General features: G+C 42.0%; 1 protein-coding gene across 5 annotated transcripts in view; it reads right to left on the bottom strand.

The window, feature by feature from the left end:
* DCLRE1C (DNA cross-link repair 1C) overlaps positions 1-17,085 on the bottom strand; it is a 63,595-nt gene that overhangs the window by 21,045 nt on the left and 25,465 nt on the right. For 2 of the 5 annotated variants that reach the window (XM_030832421.3, XM_060292368.2), the window contains exons 4-11: positions 15,053-15,104; positions 12,364-12,448; positions 8,549-8,608; positions 6,451-6,506; positions 5,814-5,915; positions 5,318-5,390; positions 5,032-5,172; positions 1,116-1,217 (exon numbers count right to left, since the gene is read on the bottom strand). In XM_030832421.3, coding sequence (XP_030688281.2) covers positions 1,116-1,217; positions 5,032-5,172; positions 5,318-5,390; positions 5,814-5,915; positions 6,451-6,506; positions 8,549-8,608; positions 12,364-12,448; positions 15,053-15,104 — 671 coding nt within the window. Of the gene's footprint in view, positions 1-1,115; positions 1,218-5,031; positions 5,173-5,317; positions 5,391-5,813; positions 5,916-6,450; positions 6,507-8,548; positions 8,609-12,363; positions 12,449-13,471; positions 13,560-15,052; positions 15,105-17,085 lie in introns of those variants that run through there. The other 3 variants (XM_060292398.1, XM_070044724.1, XM_060292375.2) reach the window with 3 other exon arrangements.

Genomic DNA, 17,085 nt, shown 5'->3' with positions numbered 1-17,085 from the left:
GAGAAATGCAAATCAAAACTACAATGAGATATCATCTCACACCAGTCAGAATGGCCATCATCAAAAAATCTAGAAACAATAAATGCTGGAGAGGGTGTGGAGAAAAGGGAACACTCTTGCACTGCTGGTGGGAATGTGAATTGGTACAGCCACTATGGAGAACAGTATGGAGGTTCCTTAAAAAACTACAAATAGAACTACCATATGACCCAGCAATCCCACTACTGGGCATATACCCTGAGAAAACCATAATTCAAAAAGAGTCATGTACCAAAATGTTCACTGCAGCTCTATTTACAATAGCCCGGAGATGGAAACAACCTAAGTGTCCATTATCGGATGAATGGATAAAGAAGATGTGGCACATATATACAATGGAATATTACTCAGGCATAAAAAGAAACGAAATTGAGCTATTTGTAATGAGGTGGATGGACCTAGAGTCTGTTATACAGAGTGAAGTAAGTCAGAAAGAGAAAGACAAATACCGTATGCTAACACATATATATGGAATTTAAGAAAAAAAAATGTCATGAAGAACCTAGGGGTAAAACAGGAATAAAGACACAGACCTACTAGAGAATGGACTTGAGGATATGGGGAGGGGGGAGGGTAAGCTGTGACAAAGCAAGAGAATGGCATGGACATATATACACTACCAAACGTAAAATAGATAGCTAGTGGGAAGCAGGTACTCAGCACAGGGAGATCAGCTCAGTGCTTTGTAACCACCTAGAGGGGTGGGATAGGGAGGGTGGGAGGGAGGGAGACGCAAGAGGGAAGAGATATGGGAACATATGTATATGTATAACTGATTCACTTTGTTATAAAGCAGAAACTAACATACCATTGTAAAGCAATTATACTCCAATAAAGATGTAAAAAAAAATTAAAAGTACTGAATATCTGTGTCTGTTTCCTAATTAGGAAGTTTACGGTAATGGAATACAGTGATGTGTAGTTGCATGACCTTCATCTACGAACAAGATCTCAGCCTCAGTTTTTACGTTTGTAAATTGAAGAGCCAACAAAATGGAATTTAAGATTCCTTCTGGACCTAAAATTCTGTTTTTCATGGATCACACAAACAATAAGAGAAACACTTCACCTCATACCTTTGGATGCCGACACGCATGGATCTGAGTGTCACGGTCTGTTGTGAGATGATGAAGAATGTCAGGCATGTTTTGAAACATGTCTAGTTTATTCACGTGAACCTGAGGAAAACAACACAAATAAAGCACATTATTGGAACTGTATTTCCTGTAAATAAAGTGTTCAAGGGTAATTAGGCAAGGGCAAATCATCCAGTTAAAACTAAGTCTTTCTTCTTCCTCGAAGCCTAGTTTTCAGCTATTTCAACGCAGGACGCTGAGATCCCATTTCCAGCAGTCTGCGTTACCACCCGTTGTGGGTGGTAATGAAAAGTCTGGCGACTCGCCTGGTGGATTTCATTGGATTGATCCATCAAGAGTCATTCGATTCATATTTATTGTGCACCTGCTCTATGTCAAGCTTTATTCTAAATATGGGGTGTTCTGCAGAGAACAATCAAGAATCACTTGCTCATGGAATTCCCTGGCGGTCCAGTGGTTAGGACTTGGCACTTTCACTGCCGGGGCCCGGGTTTGATCCCTGGTCAGGGAACTAAGATCCCACAAGCCATGAGGCACAGCCAAAAAATAAATAAAATACTAAACAAATGAATCACTTGCTCATGAAGACACACACAACACGCTGCATACGGGCAGCTGGGGGAGAGGGAGGCCAGTGGGACGAGGAAGTGGAGACCCAGGTCCTCCCTTTCCACACACTTTTTATTGGATGAAAAGGAGGAGGGCAGATGCAAAAAAGCAAAACAAAACAAAACAAACCTCAGCCACCTTTAGAATTTTAAAGCGAATATGTTTTAAATTGTTAAAACCCACATGTCGGTTTTACTTGAATCGTTTTCTGGGTAGTTTTGAGTAAATAGCAAATACTTAGATTAATACAAGGATAATGAAATAGCACTCCTCAAAAAAGTATGCTCATTTTGAAGTCTGAATAACAAAACACTTTAGAATAATGTTAAATCGCTGTGGTAATTAATACCAAGACAGCTATAGCAAGAACCCGAGCATGAGACTTCCCTGGTGGCGCAGTGGTTAAGGATCCGCCTGCCAATGCAGGGGACACAGGTTCGAGCCCTGGTCCTGGAAGATGCCACATGCCGCGGAGCAACTAAGCCCGTGCGCCACAACTACTGAAGCCCGCGCACCTAGAGCCCGTGAGCCACAACTACTGAGCCTGCGTACTGCAACTACTGAAGCCCACGCGCCTAGAGCCTGTGCTCTGCAACAAGAGAAACCACCGCAATGAGAAGCCTGTGCACTGCAACAAAGAGCAGCTCCCGCTCGCCGCAACTAGAGAAAGCCCGCGCGCAGCAACGAAGACCCAACAGATCCAAAAATAAATAAATAAATTAAAAAAAGAACCCGAGCATGACTTCTTACTTATCCTGTGAGATCCTGTAACTTATCCTTATTCCTCTCACTACCTGTTTACTAATGAGTAACAAGAAGTAACAAGGAATTGACTTTTCTGGCCTAAGAAGGATATAAAAGAGGCAAATTCTGAGATGTACAGAGAAACAGGGAGAAACTTTCATCCTCACAAAAATGAAGATGCTTGAAAAGGTTGCCATAAATCATCTCTTAGGTCCCTCTATCAAAAGACCTCACCAGGGCCTTCCCTGGTGGTCCAGTGGTTAAGACTCCACGCTTCCACTGCAAGGGGGCGCAGGTTCGATCCCTGGTCGGGGAACAAAGATCCCGCATGCCGCCCAGCATGGACATAAATAAATAAATAAATTTTTAAATTAAAAAACCTCACTGTTCTCCCTTTTAAAATTCCTTCTCTAGAGTTGTTTCTAACCCCTACAGAGGGATTAAGAGACTTGAAAGAGGGCTCACTCTGGGGTGCTTCCGGGGTCACCTTCCTAAGGCCTGCTTTCTCTTCCCCCACCTCCATCCCTGGACCCCTCCTCGGCCCAGGGTTTCTCCCTATGAGGCCTCAGAGCTGGAGGAGCTTCCAGTCTTTTCGATTTCACACACCACTAAAATTCACAAAACAAATTTGGGACTGGTAAGTGGTTGTTACCTTTATATTTTGCCAAGAGAGGACGTGAGAAAAAAAAAAAAGCAAATAGTAAAATGTGTGCAACATACAACCTATTACCACTGTGATTTTAATTTAAAGGACCATTTGAACACCAAAGAACATAAGAACGACAATCTCAGAATGAAAGCAAGTCCTTCCCCAAATGGAGAATTGGCAGCTTTTCACCAAAAACATTTGGACACAAAAACTTAAGGAAGGAAGAAATTAAGGAAAGAAGGGCTTAGGAAGTAAGGGCTTAGGGAGGGAGGGAGGAATTTTTTAAATTGCAAATGCAGAAGCACTAAATCTTTTCAGTTTTACTAAATTACGTTGTATATAAGTGTTAAGTTCTTAGCACAAGTCTGTTAGCTGGGGGATAGATAGTAAAAGTTGACGAATGAAGTAGAATTTAAATGTCCGACTCGTTCCAGCGTTTCGTTTTGTCCAGAGTCGCCACCAAAACTCCATCTCCTCTCATGGGAAGCGGGCGCTGCAGGAAGCACTTGGCATGCTCACCCGGCTGCCCGGGGTCCCGAGAGCCCAGCATCGAGCCACCTGGAAGGGACGGGCGAACACCGGCTCCCAGCCTGACCTGATGTGAATCGTCCATGGGGAGGAGGCTCAGTGCCTCAGCACAGCGTTCTTCACACACTTCTGACCATGACCCCCAGTAAGAAATATGTTTCCACGGCAACCGAGGATGCATACGCAGCATGTATGTAGAGACGGTCCCAACTTGGGATGCTCGACCCAGGATTATTCGGCTTTGCGATGGTGAGAAACCAATATGCATCCAGTAGAAAACGGACTTCGGATTCTGAGTTACGATCTTTTCCTGAGCTGGCGGTACGATCCTCTCTCATGATGCTGGTCAGCACCGCAGCCAGCTGCCGCCCCAGTGAGCCACGCGATCCCGTGGGTGAACGGCCACCGTCCACACGCCGACCACCGTTCTGGACCCAGGCAACCATTCTGGTTTTCACTTTCACTACAGCACTCAATAAATAACGCGAGACACTCCCCACTTTATTGTAAGATAGGCTTTGCGTCACGTGATTTTGCCTAACTGTAGGCTAATCCAAGTGTTGTGAGCGCTTTTTCTTTTTACATCTTTATTGGAGTGTAATTACGTTACAATGTCACGTTAGTTTCTGCTGTACAACAAAGTGAATCAGCTCTATGTATACATATATCCCCATATCCCCTTCCCTCTTGCGTCTCCCTCCCTCCCTCCCTATCCCACCCCTCTAGGTGGTCACAAAGCACCGAGCTGATCTCCCTGTGCTATGCGGCTGCTTCCCACTAGCTATCTATTTTACATTTGGTAGTGTGTATATGTCCATGCCACTCTCTCACTTCGTCCCAGCTTCCCCTTCCCCCTCCCCGTGTCCTCAAGTCTGAGCAGGTTTAAGGTAGCTGAGGCTAAGCTATGGTGTTCAGTGGGTCAGGGGTATTTAAATACATTTTGACTCAATGAGATTTTCAACTTACGATGCATTTATTGGGCCGTAGCCCTGTGGTTAAGTCGAGGAAGATCTAGATATGTACGTGTCTGATTCCCCAAATTTTCACAGGACAATGTTTATTCTGACTGTAAGCAATACACTCAGATATTTCCTAGTTCAATTTTATTCTCATTGCTGGTCACAAACACTGAATTTGTTTCATGACCCACAGTTTTGAAAAACTACTTCCTTTAGGGGACTTTTCACCAAAGGGCTCTTCCCACTGTCAATTCCTCCCAAGAGGAAGCGAATAAACAAAGACGACAAAGGCTGTCACGGTTTCCAGTTTTTGGGGGGGGGGGCTTGGGGGGAAAGGGGGAAGGAGGGGAAAGGCAGAGTTGGGAGGATGGACAGGACCAAGAGGAAAGAAAGAGCCGTCAGGCACCTGGACTCCGAACTCCTCGCTGAGGTTGGTGAAGAGATACTCGTACCCGTAGGCGGCCTTGCAGCTCAGCCACACTACGTGGTATGGACTCCGCGTGATCCAGCTGCGAACCAGCTCCAGGATCCCGTGCAGACACTCCTCCTGGGCAGGAAGGTTCAAAGGCAGTTAACGCTGTTCCATTCTCAGGATTCCCAGATATTCACGCAAATGGAGACAATCACCATGCGATCTGTAATCCCACAAGCTTCCCTCTAAGAAATGCGGGCCGTGCTCCAGGGAGACGTACCCGACTAGGAATTTGGTAATATTTCGGATCGCAGAAAGTCGTGTCTAAGTACACACTCTGGATGTCTTTCACTCTGAAAACAAAAATGAAACAAGGGGTGTGACTCACCTCATGGGAAATAAAATATGGATAAAATCTAAACTCTTCGTTAGAGAGAGAAAATCTAAGACATCCAAATGGATGTTCCATTTGGAATTTTTTTTTTTATTAACAACTTTGTCAGGAAATGATTTCCATATAACAAAATAACACAGATTTTGCATATGTGGTTCAGTGACTTGTGACCAATTCACGTAACTACTACCGCAGTCAGCACACGGAATGTTACCATTACCTCGTTTCAAGAGGAAAAGTTTGCTTTACTGTTACAAATATTATTATAATCGAGTTAGATTTCTAATAGAAACAAAGGCTCATATTTGGGGGGGGGGAGAACAATAAAACCTTTAAAACAGTGCAGCCTTAACATTCAAGAATTACGTAAAGCCCAGAGTACCTGCCCCCAGAGTGCAGAAGCTCCATTCGAGCAGCTTCTCCTTTTGCCAATCTGAAGTCTCCCGTGTACAAGACGGTCCCATTGTTGCCCTGAAATAAAAACCTGAAAAGGGTACAGACCTCAGTGACTTCTAAGTCTCAGACAAAATCCTAATAAAGCAAATATATACTAAATCCACAGCCCATGTTGCCTGCCAAGCACAGCCACTATGATAATGGAACTTCCACAGCACTAAACCACACCAGGCACTCAGCTGCACCTCTTCCCAAAGGGGGAAAATAATAACATGATGGAGATATCGCTGAGTTTGCAAGAAATGTCCTCTGAAATACATCAGCACCTTCCACTGTGTACTGAGATCATCCCTGCTCATGGAGAGAAAAATCCATGTGATGGGAAAATGCAAAGCCAGTGGAAAGACTGCTACTGAAGACTTCCATTGTAAGAAAGCCACGTTTCGAACGTGACCTGCACCCTCAGTCCCCCAAGTTCAATTTGGAAGCAAAGATTACAGGAATTGCCATCATAAGACTCGAACCTCCCTGTACAGGTTATTTTCTAGACCCTACAAGTTTATTTCTACAAATATAATACATATCTACACAAAATAAATGGGCAAAATAGATGAGCCCCTTACATAACTGATCCTGGGCAATGACCAGCTGGTAAGAGAGTCACAACAATCTCTTCCTTCTAAAAAGAAAATAAAAGAAGAAAATAATAATCATACAAGTTATCATTGGGACCCAGCTAAACAAATCCCTCCTGAATACAACGCACACAACTACTTCCCAAGAACGTGGTGTGCCTTTCTCCTCATTTCCCCACTCTCCAAACCCTGGAAACAAGTGGAATCCTCACCCACAACAAATGGTTAAACGGAGAGTTACAGTGTGACACAGCAATTCCACTCTTGGGTATACACGCGAGAGACGCGAAAACTCAGGTCCACACAAAACGTGAATGTTCACCGCAGCGTTATTCACACTAGCCAGGGGAGAAGCAGCCAAAATGTCTACTGGCTGACGACTGAACCGGCAAAATGTGGTCTAGCCACACGATGGAATATTCTTTGGCCAAAAAAAGAAATGAAGAACTGATACATCCTACACCATGGATAAACACTGAAAGCATTATGCAAAGTGAAAGAAGTCACGAAACACCGCACACTGTATGAGTCCATTTAAATACGATGTCCAGAATGGGCAAATCCACAGAGACTTACACTAGACTAGCAGTGGCCAGGAGCTGGGGGGAGGGAGAAACAGGGTCCCGTACTTCTTTCTGGGCAATGAAAATATTCTGAAATTGATTGTGGTGATGGATACACAACTCTGTGAATACACTAAAAGCCATTGAACAGTGTACTTTAACTGGGGTGAATGGTACGGTATGTGAATTATGTCTCAATAAAGCTGTTATTTAAAAAAATAAAAATAAAAAGGAATTCCCTGGCAGTCAAGTGGTTAGAACTCCACGCTTCCACTGCAAGGAGCACGGGTTCAATCCCTGGTCAGGGAACTAGGTTCCTGCAAGCCACACGGACAGTTAAAAAAAAAAAAAGTCTGATGCAGCCTGGTCCCAAGTCACCATGCAGCACGCTGTACTGTCCTGTTAGGCGGAGCCTCATGGGCACTACAGCCTCTCGGGGCTCAGTACGTGGTGGGGCAGAGCTCTGGATGCGTCAGCTCTCCACTCGACCATGGTAACTCCCCCTGGATGTCTGACATCGTTCGTTCCAAAGGCCCTTTAGAAGGGGCTTTCTCGCTGGTTGGAGCTGGAGACACACAGTCTCAGTGGGAGAGGAGAAGTGGAAAGGACAAGAGCAGGGCGGCTGGACTCAGCTCACCAAGAGCCACCTGCTGCCCGGTGCCCGATTCTGAGAAAGCCTTTCACCAACACACATTACAGGCCACCGGCACTGACAGCATATCCCCAAAAGTGTCAGCTAACTGAGCTCAGGATGGCATTTAGGAAGGTTCAGGCCATCCCTCTCCCCTCCCTCAGGACAGTAAGTCTAGAAGTACTCCAATGCCTGATCTCCTCCAGGGAGGACATGTGAAATGTCGGCCCCTGTCCCATCACAGTCACACCACCAAGGACACCCTTCAGAGTTAAACGTGTCCACAGAGCAGGTTCTAATCGGGCTATGGAACAAATATTAACTAGATTTGCCATAAGATTAGGAAAACACTGCCTAGCCCTAGGTATAATTTGAGATAAAAATAAATAAATACAGAAAAGGTGGGTTGGTACTCCTACTTACTATTAAAAAAGATAAATGCACAACACAAAAGTACCTGCCTCTAAATATAAGGACAAAAAAATAAATTGGATCCACTTGGACAGTGTCTTTTTCTTGAATACGAAAATGATTCAGAAAAAAAAGATCACAATATACATAAATTTGCTGCAAAAACATTAAGCACGGTTTTATATCCTGAACATTATAATAAACTTAATGAATGTGACAATCACACTGTATGGTAACATCATTTCTATGGAGCTCCTATAGTTAGCATGTGACACTAAACAGAAGCAGTTCCCACATGGTCCAGTCCTTCGGATGTAGAAAATAAATACATCACAAACGTTTTTTCCCTACAAACTCACTCATTTACTATAAATTTTATTTCTGGTTACATGAGCAATCAAATCATGGAGAAAGACAAACAATCATTTAATGATCGGTATAATAATAATTTTTAAAAACACAGTATTTAATATTTAGTTACCTCGCCTGACGCTTCATCGACTAAAGATATCTGGGTAGGAGTTTCAATTTCAATGGATATCTATTAAAATAAAATAAGAGGTCATGTATACATTGCATTATACATTTTCATGGGTTTTCATGGCTTTATATGCCTTTGCCATCTCAAACACAGAAAGGGAACTAAGAGACGTTACAGACTCTCTGTGGAACAATTTCTGATTTCACTATAATAATGGTTTAACAGCCCCAAACATGATAAAGCTAATACAGTACCTTTCCTGAAGTTGATGTGGCAATATGGATTGAATGGCTTATAAACTTACACATCCTCAGACACAGCAATCCTACATCTATGAATTCAATTTTCCTCCCTTCACCTCTCCATGTATTCTATGTGTTTAGGTTTTCTGCTGCAGAACACAGTCTGCCATCAGTCCATGGTGCGTTGGCCTAATTCACAGATTTGAGCTGCTATGAAAAGGTCGGCGTGTACGTGCACATTTTACTAGAAGAGCGAGGAGCACAGAGAGGCATCCAGTAAGTAGCTGTTGAATAAACAGAATTTCCCACCTTTCTAGCCCACTGATGTCATAAGATTTACAGTGACTGAAATTCAGGTGTGAAAATATCCTTGCATTTCTGGAATAAACACACTGTATTCGTGATACACTATTTTTTAATACTGCGAGATTCAGTCAGCTATGACCTTAATTAGGATATTCACACGTGAAATGGCCCTTTTTCCCCCACTTACTATCACTATCCATTCTGCCAGTGAGGTTGAGCAGCTTATCTTTTTAGTCTCTCCTACAACAGGGATCATTTGTTCTTTGAACATTTGGCAAAACGCACCTATAAAACCATCTGGGTGTGGGGCTTTTTTGAAGAAGGGTTCTTTGAAAACTGTTTTAATGTCTTTGACGCCTACTTCTTTATTCAAGTGGTCTACTTTTCTTCCCTCAATTTGGTATTTTCCTACTTTTCCAGTATTTATCCACTGTGTCTAAATTATTGAATATACTATCATATTAATTTTCAAGACAAGGCACTGCTATTATTAATAGGTATTTTCCTTTTTATCATTCTGTATTTTTATATGCATCTTTGTTCTTTTAATCGACCTTGGCAAGATTTATCTCTATTTCGTTTTGTTTTCTTTTGTTTGTTTTGTTTCTTTGCTTTGGTCACACTGTGCGGCATGTGGGATCTTAGTTCCCCAACCAGAAATCAAACCCGCATCCCCTGCATTGGAAGCACAGTCTTAACTGATGGACCACCAGGAAGTCCCTAAATTTACCTCTATTTCTCTAGAAACCAGCTTTTACTTTTGTTAATCTTCCCTTTTATTTCCTGTGGTAGTTAGTCTCTATATCACTAACCTGTCCTTTTCTCTCTATTATTTTCTTCTTTCACATATCCTTAGGTTTGCTTTGTTGCTCCTTTTCATTCTTCTTGAGTCAAAGACTTATTCCATTTAGTTCCAGTCTGTTTTCTAAGAAATGCATTTAATGCTCTCAATTTCCCTTCAAGTACTAACTTAGCTGTGCTCCACACACTTTGACATGTCACACTTTCATTGTCCATCAGTCCTAAGTATTGTATGCTTTTCTTTACAATTTCCTCTTTAACCTAGAGTTGCTTGTGGTATGCATTTAGCTCCCATATGTATGGGATGATTTTAACTCTCCTTGTATGTCTGATTTCCAACATCATTGTATTACCATTGTATTACCATCTTTTACCATTGTATTATGGTAAAAGAACAGATCACTAGGATTTCTTGAAACTTCTTTATTGACGTAGTACATGCTCAGTTTTGATAAACCTTCCAAGTTTACCCAAAGATCTCCTCTCTGTTCGGTTTAAAGCTCTGTGTTTCGTTTGGTTCGCATGTATTAATTACGCCATTTAAATCTTCTGTACATTCACTTACTTCCTGTCTCCCTCATCTCTCAGCTTCTGAGAGTGGTCTGGGTAGCTCTCCAGCTACCCTTTCTCCCTTAGATTATGAGGTGGCCTTGAACTACATCCACTCAGCTGACCTGGAATGATCCTACAAGCCCCTTCCAGGTACACTTCCAGGTTAGCAGTGGCCACAAGAAACACCTGTGTGAGATTTGGAAGGCAGACGTGAACTAGCAGCCATTTTTCAATGCTCTGAAAGGCACCAGAAATTATAACAGCCCAGGTACGCTGTTGACCTGTTGGCTTACCTCACCGACATGGGCAGTATGGCGGCAGCTCCGTCTTCCGCTGGGTATCCTCCCGAGCTTCTTGGAGCCCTGGGCCACGTGTGTGGAACTCAGTGACCAAGGAGTGGGAGGCAGACATGGGTCCCCATTTGTCCCTGTGGACTCCAGCCTATCTCTGCTCCTCTCTCCTTTTTCAGCTTTCCTTCCTGACTGCTGGCCAGATTGACCCACAGTAACTTCAGGTCTAATACCAAGGCCAAGGTTACAGCCTTGCTGTTGTGTCCCTCTGCAGAGGGGGGACGGATCCCACCCCAACTGACAGATCAGAGGCTAAGACTGAAGATGCCACACATGAACGAAGAGAGTGTGAAAACACTGCGGTATGTTCACTGTGGGACCTTCTGGGGAGAGCAGGCTGGGAGGAAGTGGTTTTTGTGACCTGAGAAAATGGGAGCAGGTGGCCCTGGTTTTTATCGTGGTTACAGGGTGGGCCTGGGCTTGCATGTTTGAAATCCATGTAGGCACCAAGGAAGGGGCAGGCTTTTTTTTTTTTTTTTAATCAGTTTGCCCAGATGTGGGGCAAGTGGAGGTGGGAGCGGAAAGCTGCCAGCAATCAGACATCAAACATTCTTGGTGATGCTCGTTCAGACTTCTCTGCCAGCACCCCCAGTTCCTGACGGTTTAATCCATATCACAAACCCTGATGCTATCTGCTCCTCGTGGTTCTTCCTCTGCTCAAGCACTGGGTGGTCAGGTACTACTGCATCCAGGTTGAGGCTACTTTGTCAATTGCATTTATGTTCATATCTTCTTGATACTATTAAAAGGTTGTTCCTTTTAATAGTAAACAACATCTTCTTTGGCGCTTATGATATTTTTTTTGCCTTCAATCTCTGTATGATACAAAAGTTGCCACTCTGGCATGTTTAGCTTCGAATTGTTCATTATACTTTTTCCTTTTTATTTTTTCCCCTTTAACCTGCATTTTTCCTTTAGAGTAATTTATGTCTCTTGTAGACCAAGACTGGTGGATCTTTTTTTTTTTTTTAGCCCAAACCAAGAATTTGTCTTTTGATCCAGGGTTGAAGTAAATCCATTCATATTCATAGCAATTACTGTTATAATAGAACTTGTACCACCATCTTCGCATTCTCAACGTGCCATGCTTTTTTCTCCCCTTTACCTTCTGTTGGATAGATCCATTTTATTCTGCCACATTCAAAAGTATCCATTCTATTTTCATTCTGATTGTTATCCCTTTCTTATTATAACCCATAAATTCTGTTTGTTTTTCCTAATCTATCCCATGATCTAAATAAAAGGATTTATCAATTATGTTAATGAATGTTTTATACTTTAAAGTAATAAAACGTAACTCAGCAAGAGAGCCTGTGAGATTAGACAAAACTAAGAATCTAGGTCAACATGTTGAGGGACAAGAAAGAAAAATCAGCAGCGATAAAATGCCAACCTCTTCCAAGCTAATGAATTACAAAGGCTGACCAGCAACACTGTAATTACTGTGGGTAAATACAGCGTGGAGGAGGCGGGCTGTGAATAATGCCAATGCTTTGCTCAATACACCTCAAACGTATTTCCCACTTGGAAGGAGAATTAGTGTCATTCAAAAAATAAAACTTACGATTCGTTTCTCCCAAAATCTGTACCTCGGGCTCGTTAACAACAGCTCTTTAGTAACAGGCGAACAGTATAAGTACACCTTCAAGCTGAAAACAAGAGACCAAAAAAATCGAGAATGAGACATCTGGGTGACTAGGAAATATGTTTCAAAGTATGTCAGTTGCCTTGAATAATTCAGAAACTGAGCTGGCAGGCCAATACTCCAGTGCCCACCTCAGTCCCATCGAGACTATAAAGGGACGGGCAAGAAGCAGAGGAGGGAAAATACTGTGTCCTCTGACCTCCTCAAAGGCTGGTCCTCACCATTCTCATCTTAAAGACACAGGTTTTAGACAATCAGGTATGTCTGGAGAGATACCACCCAATGGTAAACTACCTCTGCAGAAAGGGAAGTGGGACAGGAGACGGCTGCCTTTTACTTCATATAAATCTATTCTGTTTATGTTTAGTGGGCAGAAATCAACTTCATGACAATCTTTAAAAATTCAACACTCCAGTTCAGAGGTTAGGAATACAGTCTACAGCGGATCATACTTTCCAGAGATGCCCACACTGACGTATACACCCTAACCACACACCGTCTTCTTACAAAGTGGTCATGGAAATTCCCCCACTGACAGGAGGCGTCTGTGTTAACCTCCCCTTGAACCCAGACAGAGCTTTGTAACTGCCTTAGCCAACAGAATGTGATGGACATAATACAGCAGGCCTTTCGAGGCTAGATCTCCAGGCAGTGCGGCTGCCGCTGGCCCTCTCTTGGGACATACACTTTTATTTTAGTTTCCATTTAAGAAGTCCTGCTATTCTGAAACCACTATGCTGAAGAGCTATTTTTTAGAGACAGAGATGCCCAAAGTGCCCCAACTGTTTGAGTCTCCCCAGCCCAGATGTCAGACATTGAATGAATGAGCCTTCAGGTAATGTCAGCCCCCATACGACACCCAGTCAGGCAGAAACCAGCCATCCCCACTGTACCCTGTCAGAACTCCTGACCCATAGAAACAGACAGAGAGAATACATGATCAGTGTTGTTTTAAGTCACTGAGTTTGGGGGTAGTTTGTTACGCAGCAATAGATAACTAATACATAGGCTCTAAAATCAGACAGACCTGGTGGGAATCCTGGTCCTGCCACTTACTGGCTGCGTGACCTTGGGCAACTAATTTAACCCTTCTGGTTCCTCAGTTTCCTCATCTGTAAGATAGAAATAATAATAGTATCTATTCAAAATATCATCAAGAGGCTCTAAGGAGAATGTCAGCTCCAAGAAGAGAGGGATTTTTGCCTATTTTCCTCACTACTGTATCTTCAACATCTAGTATGAATATATATTTTTTTCCTTTTTTTTTTTTTTTTTTTGCGATACGCGGGCCTCTCACTGTTGTGGCCTCTCCCGTTGTGGAGCACAGGCTCCAGACGCGCAGGCTCAGTGGCCATGGCTCACAGGCCCAGCTGCCACGCGGCATGTGGGATCTTCCTGGACTGGGGCACAAACCCGTGTCCCCTGCATTGGCAGGTGGACTCTCAACCACTGCGCCACCAGGGAAGCCCATGAATATATATTTTTAATAAATACTAGCTACCATTATCAAAAACACAGACTATTGATATCACTTAGCAAAGAAGCCTGCTAAGTCAAAGATCAAATAGTCAAAAAGTCAATAGGGTCCTTTCTATATACAGTTGACCCTTGAACAACATGGATTTCAACTGGGAGGGTCCACTTACGTACAGAATTTTTTTCTTCACTAAATAAGTACCATAGTACTACACAATCTGCAGTTAGTTGAACCCATACACGCGGAACCAGGATAGGGAGGGCCAACTATAAAGTTATATGTGGATTTTTGACCTCATAGAAGGTCGGTGCCCCTAACCACTGTGTTGTTCAAGGGTCAACTGCATATATCTTGAGAATTTGGAATCTGACTTAGGCAATGACTGCAGGAAAAGAATGCAATGACTCAGCTTTAAGAAAGGATCCAGCAATATTATATGACTCTTTATAATGGAACAATCATTTACGCACACACACAGACACACTCTTACAGAAATAAAAATGAACAGACTATTACTGCACCCAATAGCATGAATGAATCATTCAAATATAATGTTAAGTAAAAGAAAACAAGTAGAAGAGTCTATTCAGTATGATTCTATTTAAATACAGTTCAAAAACAACCAAAGCTAAATGATGATGACAGAAGTCAGAAGAGAGGTTACCTGTGGGTGGGGAAGACTGACTGGGGGAGGGACAGGGTTCTGTCCCAGGATATTGATGCTGTTCTATTTCTTGGACTGGGCAGACACTACACATGTGTTCACTTATAAAAGTTCATCAGACTATTCTCATATGATGTGAGTACTTTTCTATGTAGATGTTACAGCTCAATTAAAATTTTTACTTAAAAAAATAGAACACACAAATAAATAGCAAAGGAAGTTACCTGGGGACCTCCCTGGTGGTCCAGTGGCTAAGGCTCTGCGCTCCCAATGCAGGGGACCTGGGTTCAATCCCTGGTCAGGGAACTAGATCCCACATGCCACAACTAAGAGTTTGTATGCTGCAGCTAAAGTTCCCACGTGCTGCAACTAAAGATCCACATGCCACAACGAAGATCCCACATGCCACAACTAAGCCCCAGCTCAGCCCAATAAATAATTTTAAAAAAGAAAAGAAAAGAAATTACCTGCACTCCAACCTTCTTTTCAAGGTAGGGGCTCTTAATCCTTTCATGTGATCTGAAAACAAAAGAATCAGAAATCATAAATACATTATCTTTTTCAGAGGATTCCTTGGCCCAAGGAAACTGAGCTGTCTGTTCTTTTTAGGCTTCCTTTCAAGAGAAAATAAATGAGAGGTTCACTTTTATAGGAGCACTGATTTGTATGAGCTACTGGCTCTTGCTTCTGCAGATGAAGAATCCACTGAAAATAGGAAAAGAACCACTAAAAGTTGACCACCTCTGAGCCAACAGAAGCCATTTAAAAGGAGAATGATCCTCTGCATCTTAGGGCAGAGTCTAAATCACTCAGAGTAGCCACAGAAGAATGCATGACCTCATTCAGAACTGCTTCCATCACTTTCCTTTACTCTCTTCTTTCATTTCAGTCCAACCACCCTTCAGACCATGCTCTCTGTGACCTCTTCAATTCCAGTCACTAAAGTTAGTCCATCTGGAAATTCAAGTTTGCTTCCATGGAATCCTCAAGAAAACCATTCAGGCTTAGGCCAGAATAAGAAGAGTTTCATTATCTTCTCAGCCTACTGTGACTGCTGTGTTGAAAGGTGGGTTATTGCTACCCACAGAGGCTTGCTCCACAGCTTGCCAAATTAACAAACACAGAAAGGTGACTTTTAAAGAAAGGTAACATTTAAACCAAATGGTACATTAAATATATAGTGCATTATAATATTACATTTTGAATCTTTAGCATGCAAAAGCCCAGATAACAAGAACCAAACATTTTGAAATTGCTTAGTTAAATCAAACCAATTCTAATTATCCTAATTCCAAATAAAAACCAAAAGAAAGCTTAGACAAAACAGACTTTAAAACAAAGACTCTAATAAGAGACGTTATCATGTTACATATGATAATGTAATATTTACAAATGTTATATCCTCTTGTTGGGTCCATCCAACAAGAGGATATAACGTTTGTAAACATTTATGCACCCAACAGAGGAACATCTAAATACATAAAGCAAATATTAACAGACTTAAAAGGAGAAATAGACAGCAATACAGTAAGAGCAGGGGACTTTAATACTGCACTTAAGTCAATGGATGGATCATTCAGTCAGAGAATCAGTAACAAAACATTGGACCTAAACAACACATAAGATCAGATGAACTTCACAAATATATAAAGAACGCTTCATGCAAAGGCAACAGAACACACAATCTTCTCAAGTGCACATGGAACATTTTCCAGGATAGACCATATATTAGACCACAAAATGAGTCTCAATAAATTTAAGATGATTAAAATCATATCAAGCATCTTTTCCAACTACAATGGTATGAAATTAAAATTAATTACAAGAAGAAAACTGGAAAATTCACAAATAAGTGGAGATTAAACAACATGCTACTGAACAACCAATGGGTCAAAGAATAAATCAAAAGAGAAATTTTAAAATACCTTTAGACGACTGAGAATGGAAATAAAACATACCAAAATTTGTGGGTTGCAGCAAAAGCAGTTCTAAGGGGGAAGGTCAAGAGACAAATGCCTACCTCAAGAAACAAGAAAAATCTCAAATAACCAACCTAACTTTACAACTCAAGAAACTAGAAAAAGAAGAAAAAACAAAGCCCAAAATTAGCAGAAGGAAGGAAATAACCAAGATTAGAAAATAAACTAAGTTGTGAAACTAAGAGCTGGTTCTTTGAAAAGGTAAACAAAATTGACAAGCCTTTGCTAGACTAAGCAACAAAGGAGAAGGGGGGAGGGGGGAGGGCGAGAGGGAGGGAGGGAGGGAGGGAGGGAGAGATAGGACTCAAATAAATAAAATCAGAAATGAAAGAGGAGCTATTACAACTCTTAAAACGGAAAAGAAAGGGTAAGAGACTACTATGAACAATTATACACCAACAAAGTGGACAACCTAGAAGAAATGGATAAATTCTTAGAAACATACAACCTACCAAGACTGAATCATGGTGAAACAGAAAATCGGAATAGACTGATAACTAGTAAGGATACTAAATATCTCT

The sequence above is a fragment of the Globicephala melas genome, chromosome 2 (assembly GCF_963455315.2).
Source record: "Globicephala melas chromosome 2, mGloMel1.2, whole genome shotgun sequence".
In the NCBI taxonomy this organism is placed as follows: domain Eukaryota; kingdom Metazoa; phylum Chordata; class Mammalia; order Artiodactyla; family Delphinidae; genus Globicephala; species Globicephala melas.
The sequence above is the reverse complement of the archived record's forward strand: the minus strand, read 5'-3'. Positions and strand labels throughout refer to the sequence as shown.